The sequence below is a fragment of the Nannospalax galili genome, unplaced genomic scaffold, assembly GCF_000622305.1.
Source record: "Nannospalax galili isolate Female #2095 unplaced genomic scaffold, S.galili_v1.0 scaffold18, whole genome shotgun sequence".
Taxonomy (NCBI): Eukaryota; Metazoa; Chordata; class Mammalia; order Rodentia; family Spalacidae; genus Nannospalax; species Nannospalax galili.
Genome location: NW_008346548.1, coordinates 353,791 through 362,970, shown reverse-complemented (window position 1 = coordinate 362,970; position 9,180 = coordinate 353,791). Strand labels below are relative to the sequence as shown.

Sequence of the window (9,180 nt, the reverse complement as noted above, 5' to 3'; positions counted from 1 at the left end):
TCTCACCTCTGGTACCTTAATTATATATATGTATTTTATATATAGACACACACACAATTATATATATATATTTCCTTTCCTCACAAAGATACAGCATGGCTGATAAATCTCTCAGATAATAATAATAATAATAACACGCAGATTCAAAAGGTTTGACCATTGAACTTGCATGCTCAGACAATGATGACACTGTAATATTTACAAGACACAAACATGGAAATATTACATACCCCTCAAAATTTTCTTTTAAATTAGAAATTATTTCAAGGAGTCTGCTTATTTTAACTTTTTTAGGCTCTTAAACTCAACTGTGAACACAATCCACCTGGCACACTGATTGTGTACCAACAGATAAATTTAAAGTATCAAACTTCAAGCCTCACCATCAAAAAGAAGCTACATCATTCAGAGTGCACCTTTTCCTTCTGTATTATAGAATTTCACTTCAAAAAATATATTTCATGGTTCACCGAAGAAATTCACAGCTTAAAAATAGCTCTAGGAACTGAAAAGATAGAGTCTTAAGGCCATTGGAGAATAATTATCAAATAAATGTTATTAAAAAGAATGTTCCTAGTAGAAATTCCAAAACAATAATAATAATTAAAAAGTAGAAATGTTCCTGTGATGATTAAAATCCTTCATCCTCGCTCAGGTTTTCTTCCAAATGTTTTCTTTGAGCTCCAAGTGTCTCCAGGCTCAGTGCTGAGATCTCTAGCTCTCCACAGCCACACCAGTCTTGTTCTTATTTAGTAGATCAAAGGTTTTCTGAAGCATAATGAGTGAACTCTTCAGCTGCAAACAGAATTATCAGCATCAGACTAGTCTATGTTTCTGTTTATGGCAAACATTTCTCACACTGATACTCAAACACTATACAATACCTGATTCTTCAGAGTATCTTGCAATGTGAATTCTAGAGAGTTCTTCCCAAGTGCTAGAGTACTACAATTCCTACTGCTATACAGTGCAACTTCCAGTAGGACTATTAATCAAATTTTCCAAAGTGAAAGAGGCTTGTCTTCTTAGGTAGTTTCTCAAGGGTCAGTGATCTCTTCACCATCCCCAAAGTTCACTGCCAGGCCACCTTCTTCCCATTATACTCAAGTTCCTCCCCACATATCTAAAATGTACCCAATACCCCCCTAACACCATATAATTTCCCCAAAGAGCCAGTCTTCAAACTCCCAGAGCATTACCCTTACCATTTACCAGTTTTATACTTAATTTTGTGCTTTTAAAAATAGATTTAACAATCCATATGGATGTCTGATTTCTCTAATAAAATTGTAAACAACTTGAGGTCAAGAAATAAATGTCTTGGCTGGGCATGGTGGCACACATCTTTAGTCCCAGCACTTAGTAAGCAGAGGCAGGTGGATCTCTGTGAGACTGAGGCCAGCCTGGCCTACATAGTGAGTACCAGGCCAGCTGGGGCTACGAGGAGACCCTATTTCAAAAAGAACAAAAGGAAGGGAGGGAGGAAAGGAGGAAAAAGGGAAGGAAGGAAGGAAGGAAGGAAGGAAGGAAGGAAGGAAGGAAGGAAGGAAGGGAGGGAGGGAAGAAGGAAGGAATGATAAAGAAGTGTCTAAGTGTCTTATTCTTTATTGTACTAATTCATTTGTTCATTCAACAAATACTGCTTACCTATTTCATGCAGGGTGCTGGACTAAGCATTGAGATCTCAGTTTTGAGTTAAAATGGCTCCCTGACTTCATACAATTACACACTACTGAGGAGTGAACTGAAATGAATAATCACATACATAAATATATACTTACCTTGCCACCTATTTGACTTGAGTAACTGGAAGGTAATAGTATCAGTTTCTGAAATGTCCACTAAAGGACAGTTATGTCTTTGCCTGGAGACAAACTCAATTCTCTTTGAACCATGATCATTTTGAATGCTTGTCAGTCATCCAAGTAAAGATATCAAGTAAACAAATGACATTTATGAGTCCAGAACTCAGGGGAGGGGTCAAGGTGAGAGATGTGGATTAAGGGCTGCAGTGGTCTGAATGTTTGGGCCCCCTCCAGAATTTATGATGGAACTTAATCTCCAATGCAACAGCGTTAAGAGGTGTCACCTTTGGGAGGTGATAAGGTCATGAAGGCTTTACCCTCAAGAATGATCAGTGGGGGCTAGGCATACGGCTCAGTGGTTATAAGCACATACTGCTCTTGCAAAGGACCCAAGTTTGGTTCCCAGCACCCATTCTGGGTGGCTCACAACCTCTTGTAACTCCAGCTCTAGGGGACCCAAGGCCTCTGACCTCCATAGGCACCTACATTTACATAATTAAAATAACGAAAATAAATCTTTTTTAAAAGGATCGATTAGAACTCTTATAAAAAGGCTGGAGAGCTAACCAGGTGGCTTTTTTGCCCTTCAGTCCCTTCTGTTACAAGAGGACACCTACACAGCACCAGCTATTAGGAATGGGCCTTCCTTAGATGTAGCACTTGACAGGACCTTGATCTTGAACTTCCCAGCTTCCAGAACTGTGAGAAATTTCTGTTGTTTATAAGCAAGCCAATATAAGATTTTTTTTTCAAAGCAGCACAACCAGACTAAGTCAGGGTTTGCACACATGTGGTTATTAAAGTTGAAGGAGAAGATGAGCTCACCTGAAGAGAGAGTAGTAGAGAAGGAGGAGGACCTATCTGAGCCCTGGGTGTTTGCACCAGGAAGATGTCAGTAGAAGACATGGCTCTAATCCAAGTACTTTAACATTATTCAGTGACAAAACACCACATATTGAACAAGCCATAAATGCCCCGAAAAGGTAAATGTATAGTAATTGTAGATTGGTAGCTGCTAGGGTAAGGAGAGTGACTGCTTATTTGTTCAGGGTTTCTCTGAGGATAGTAAAAATACTTAGGAATTAGATAATGGTCATGGTTGCACAACACTGTAAATACAATAAAAGTTCCTTAAAAGGGTGAAGCTTGGTGGTGGTGATGGAACCCATGGCCTCCACAGACTAGGCAGGCACTATGGTAGGCAAGCACTCCACTGAGGAGCCCAGCCCTTCATGATTTTAAGGTAAGGTTAGGGGACTGGAGAGATGGCTCAGCAGTTAAGAACACTGATTGTTCTTGCAGAAGACCTGGGTTTGAATCACAGAACCTACATGGCAGCTAACAACTGTCCGTAACTCCAGTCCTAGGGGATCCGACAGCCTCTTCTGACCTCTGTGGGCATTGCACGACATTGGGGCACTTACTTACATGCAGGCAATATACACATAGACATAAAATAAAAATAGTAAAATTTAAAAAAGAAGAAGGTAAGGTTAGATACATTTCAAGAAACGAAAGGTCAGCTCATCCAAGTGCTGACACTGAAGATTAAAAAATGGTACATTATTTTTACAGGCCAGAGATCATTGGGAACTTTATCTTAACCAATATCAATAGGAGAAACTATGGGAGAAAAAAGAGGCAGGAGTGAACAAATGCATTAAATACATACATCTAACTTTGCTGCTTCTAAAACAAGACTAAAAGTGCAGGAACTGGTTTTGGTTGTTGTTTCTAAGACATAAATCCACAAAGGCAGGAAGAACAGAAAAGGAGACAACAGCAACACAGCTTTGAGAACTGAAAGCAGATGCAAGGACACAGGCCTGAAAAGACGGAATCTTTAATAATAGGTCATGCAGTTTGATTTCTGTTGCTATGATAAAAACATGCTGAGCGGGGGCTGGAGAGATGGCTCAGCCGTTAAGAACACTTGCAGAAGACCCACGTTTGAATCCCAGCACCCACATGACAGCTAACATGGAACTGTAACTCCAGTTCCAGGGGATCCCACAACCTCTTATGTCCTCCTCAGGCATTTCATGACACAGGCACAATTACCTATACACAGGCAATACACGCATACACATAAAATAAAAATAATAAATATCTTAAAAGATAAAAAATAAAAACATTCTGAGCAAAAGCAACTTGTGGAGGAGAGGATTAACATGGCCTACATTTTCAGGTCACAAGACATCACTGAGGGAAGTCAGGGCAGGAACTCAAGGCAGGAACCTGAAGCAGAAACCATGGAGGGACACTGCTTGCTGGCTCATACACTGGCTTACTCGGGATCATGTTTAGCTAGCTTCCTTACATAGCCCAGGGCCACCTGCCCAGGGAATGGTACCACCCACAGTGAGCTGAACCTTCCTGTATCAATTATGCATCAATTATCAATCAAGACAATCCCTCAGCCATGCCCACAGATCAGCCTTATAATTATTCAATTGAGACTCCTTTTTCAAGTGATTCTAGACTGGGTCAAGTTGACAGTTAAGAATAACTAGGACTATAGGGAACACTCAAGAGTCACAAAATTAACCTCAAAGAATCCTCCTGCCTGTGGCCCAATCTTACAATCTGAGCGCTTGGAAGGTGAAAGCATAAGGACAGGAGTTCAAAGCCATCTTTGCTACCCTGTCTCAAAAACAAACAAAAAAGAATCCTCCTTATGTGTTAGTGGCCAGGAGAAAGGAGCCAAAATCAGATAGCATGAAACTTGGAGCATCTGATATCTACTAGGACTTAGAAGTCTAGAATTCTATGTTCTGGACTGGATAAAATGGATGGTCTCTGGCTGAAAGGACACCACGTGTTAAGAAGAACAATATCATAGCAGAGTCTACAGACTTCTTAGACTATCTTTTCTGCCCTGCCCTCCCCATCCCTGTTTTTATATCTAGCTCCCAAAATGCTAACAGCCAGCTCTGAATCCAATCCTTCAGGTTGGAGACTAGAAGAGTCTGCACTGACCTGGCAGACTGACCTGAAGATACACCAGTGGGATTTCTGAACTGCCATTCCAGCCAGATCTACAGAGCTCAAGGCAACCAGCACAAGAGGTTAAAAGCCTTGAGGCCAGCCTGGTCTACGGAGTGAGTTCCAGGCAGCTGAAGCCTCTGATCCACACAAGCAAACCAAGGAGGCCTAAGGACTCCCACACATCTAAATTAAAACCAGGGGGAAGGATCTTGATGGAAAATGAATATGCAAGGGAAAAAAACTGTCAGAAAAAGAAAATGAACCTCAGAACTAAAAATAGTGTAGTCATTAGAAAAGATTATATCATCACAAAAAAGAGAAACAACTTGAAAAAACAGCTCTTTGAGACTGAAAAGTTGTTAGCAAAAATTAGAAGACTCAATAGAAAAATTTGAAGATAAAGTTGAGGATGTCACTCAGAAAGAGAACAAGGGTTGGAGAGATGGCTCAGTGGTTAAAAGCTCTAGCTGTTCTTGCGGAGGAACCAGGTTTGGTTCCCAGCACCCACATGGTGGCAGACGACATCCGTAACTCCAGTTCTGGGGGGATTTGACACTCTCTTATGGCTTCCATGGGTACTACGTGACACAGGTACACTTACATATATGCAGGCAAACATATACATAAAATAAAAATGAAATTAAAAAATGGGAAAAAAGAGAAATAGAACAAAAGCAAAGAACTGGAAGCTGGAAAGAAAAAGATTATACAGCTCATCCCACTGAAGAGATGTAATGGTTTGGATTCTTAAATGTTCTACAAAGGCTACATGCTAAGAACTTGGTCCACAAGGAGTCCCTTACCCTCCCTCTCTCCAATCTCTGTTGCTCTCTGCCATGATGCGCAACCTCATTGACTCCAAGCAATGGGGCTGAGGAGCAAGCAACCATGAACTTACACCTCAAACTGTGAGCCAACATAAATCTTTTCCCTTCAGGTGTCTGACATCTGACTAATTAATAGGAACTGTAGAGAACCGGGAGAGAGAAAATGGAGAAAAAGAATTTATAGATGCAGAGTTCCTCTTCGCCAATAAAGGATGGTCATCCACTGAGTGAGAGGGAAGTGTGAGAAGAAGAAGAAGAAAGTGAAACCATGGTGTGTACCTTCATGAAGGAGTGAAGAAAGGTACTAAGTGTAGAGATGACACAGCTGAAGACTGCCTAGCTCTAGTGGTACCCATTAGTGCCCATGTGGCAGCCCAAGAAATGCCTATCAATTGAATGTTCTTCAAAAGTAGTCGCATGCATAGAGGAAAAGGATGAAAGAGAAGAAAATACCAACACTGATTGTATCTAATGGTAGAACTCTTCTATTCTCTATTTTTCAATTTTGAAAAGTGAACATATGTATATTCATAATGGAAATATTAATCTTTATGTTTTCAAAGGGAATCCTAATTTTGGTTTATTGGCCTGAGCAGCACATATTGAATGTTCAAGAGATATTAATAGCAAAACATTGAAATAACCTAAGTGTTCATTTCAGTGGCGACTCTGACAAGGTAATTAAGCCACATTGATACACTGAACTGCATACAGCTATTAAAAAGAGGAAATGCTTTATATTTTGATATAGAAGTAGCACTTTGGTATCTAGCTAATAGATAATAAAAGCAAAATAATGAACAGTATACAGAGCAGCTACCATTTCTATAAAAAGTTAATTTAAGTGTAAAATTTTACCTAGAAGGATCAATATAAAGAATAAAGATGATGTATATGTGAGGACATGGAACCATCTTCAAAATCTATTACTAACAGACAAGGCTGGAGAAATGACTCAGTGGCCAAGAGCACTGGTTGCTCTTGCAGCGAATCTGGGTTTGGTTTCCAGCACCCATGTGGTGCTAACAACCATCCTAACTCCAGTTCCAGGGGATCCAACAACCCCTCCTGACTTTGCAGGCATTGCACACATGTAGTACAATACAATGCAGGACACACTCTCATATACAAAAAGTATAAATAGATACATTTAAAAAACAGATTACTAATAGAAAAAAAGAGGGCATTCAACAGTATGTATGGTAAGCTTCCATTTTGAAAAGACAAAACCCAAAACAGGTGGCTCTATAAATAGTAGACATAATACAGAAACTTTCTCCAAATAATGGTATAGTAAATTTTCTTTCATAACCAAAGGGACAGAGAGCAGACTCACACCAGCACAGAGGTGTTAAGCACTGCAGTACACATTGGCCCACCTGTTCCAGCATCACTATGGATTCTCGAAGAACTCCTTTTAAACGATGGGCCTGATCTGTGTCCTTTTGCATATTTTCTGCTCTTGAGACTGTATCAGAAGCTAAACTGGAAGAAAAAGATATCTTGAAAATCATGAAAACAGCTTCTAATCTTTTATTTCTAGAAATTATTGTGCTCCATAAATAACAAACAAAACACAAAATTAAATTAAAAAACAAAAAGCTAAGTATGCTAACAAGAGAGTTAGCAACCAGAATTTCTGAAATTAAATTTTCTGCTACAACAAAGCATTTCTGAAATAACATGGTGGAAGCAGACGGGTGGGGTGGGAGACTTACTTTAAAGCTTTCTCTTCTTGGAGATGAAGATGGTAAAAGGACTGAGCAGCATATTCTATCTTGGACAACTTCAGAAATAACGTGACGTTCAGCAACACTAACAGCAGCAAGCTAGGCAGAGCACATGGTGGCTGGTCAACCCACACCTATCATACCACAGGCCTCGTGAATGCAATACGGAGGCAAGGCTGTCATAGTGGCACACCCTGTAATCCCATTGGAAAGTGAGGCAGGAGGATCTATTGTGAGTGCAAGGTCACAAGGCCAGCCTGGGCTCCATGCAAACCCCTGTCTCAACACATGTCCACCACCACCACAAAAAAAGAAAATACATATGCAAAAGCTTAAAAATGTGTATTATCAAGACAATTTTCTGGTTATTTAAAATTATCCCTATTTCATTGTATGAAATAATTACATTTAAGCATTAAAGAAAAAGGTGGACAATAACTAGTGTGACAATAAAGACCTTGAATAACCTCCACTCACAGATTGTCTCTGACATCTCTCTGCTAGGAATCCCAGCTAGTACTGTGCAGCCACCAGTTTAGAAATCTACTAGGTAAGCTTTCAGGGTCTATTTTTGGATACTTAGGCTTAAGCAATTACACACCCTTAATACTACATTTTAAAAATAGTGAACATCAATATGCAGCTGATCTCAGGTACATCATGATGTATCTTTTAATCCCAGTGGAAGTAAAAAAAATATAAATATGCCATTCAGCAGAACTTTCTTGTTTATCTTGAAAAAAAGAAATACCAGATAAATCCCAAAAATATATTAATAATGTTAAATATAGGGGCTGGAAAGATGGCTCAGTGGTTAAGAGTGTGTACTACTCTTCTGGAGGACCCGGTTTGGTTCCCAGCACCTATGTCAGACTGCTCACGATCGCCTATAACTCTAGCTTCAGGGGATCCAGGGGCTCTGGGCCTCTGAGGGAACCTGCACTCACGTGGACCTATCCACCCCCCACCCCCAGACACACACATGTAATTTAAACATGCACCTTTTTTTTTTTTCTTTTTGTCTTTTTGAGACAGGGTCTCCCTGTAGCCTCAGCTGTCCTAGAACTCAGTATGTAGACCAGGCTGGCCTTGAACTCACAAAGATCCGCCTGTCTCTGCCTCCCAAGTGCTGGGATTAAAGGCATGCGCCACCACGCCCAGCCAAAAATACACCTTTAAAAAAATTAAAATAATGTTAAATATAAAATTTTATATGCAAGTCAGGCATGGTGGTGCATTCCTTTAATTCCAGCACTTGGGAGGTAGAGGCAAGTGCATCTCTGGTCTACATAACAAGTTCTGGGCCAGTCAGAGCAGCACAGTGAAACAAAGTCAAAATTTATATGCAGGGGCTAGAGAGATAGCTCAGCAGTTAAGAGCACTGGCTGCTCTTGTAGAGGACCCAGCTTCAGTTCCCAACACCCACATGGTGGCTGACAACCATCCATAACTCCAGTTCCAGGGAAATTCGACCCCCTCTTCTAACCTCTGATGGCATTGCACAACACAGGTGCACTAACATACATGTAGGCATAACACTCATACACATAAAATAAAAATAATAAAATATTTTTAAAAAATTTACATGCTACATTTACTTAATGTATTGGTTTTAAAACAGTGTTTCAAGTGAATACATGCCTTATTATACATATATACAGATATATAATTAGTATCATATGTCTTTACTTATTTTGTTCTGTTAAATTATTTACTTGCCTCAGATTGGGGCTGGGGAGTATACTTCAGTGGTAGAGTACTTACCTAGATGCACAAGACCCAGGTTTGATACCCAGCACCACAGGAAAACATATGCATACACACACACAC

At 40.0% G+C, this 9,180-nt stretch overlaps 1 protein-coding gene across 3 annotated transcripts in view; it reads right to left on the bottom strand.

Annotated features, from left to right (window-relative positions):
• The window catches only part of Gramd1c (GRAM domain containing 1C), a 101,482-nt gene that overhangs the window by 1,358 nt on the left and 90,944 nt on the right, over positions 1-9,180 (bottom strand). For all 3 annotated transcript variants that reach the window (XM_008842853.3, XM_029568237.1, XM_029568236.1), the window contains 3 exons: positions 7,339-7,449; positions 7,000-7,105; positions 7-795 (listed from right to left, as the gene is read on the bottom strand). In XM_008842853.3, the coding sequence (XP_008841075.1) occupies positions 715-795; positions 7,000-7,105; positions 7,339-7,449 (298 nt within the window). In that variant the 3' untranslated portion in view covers positions 7-714. The remainder of the gene's footprint in view (positions 1-6; positions 796-6,999; positions 7,106-7,338; positions 7,450-9,180) is intronic.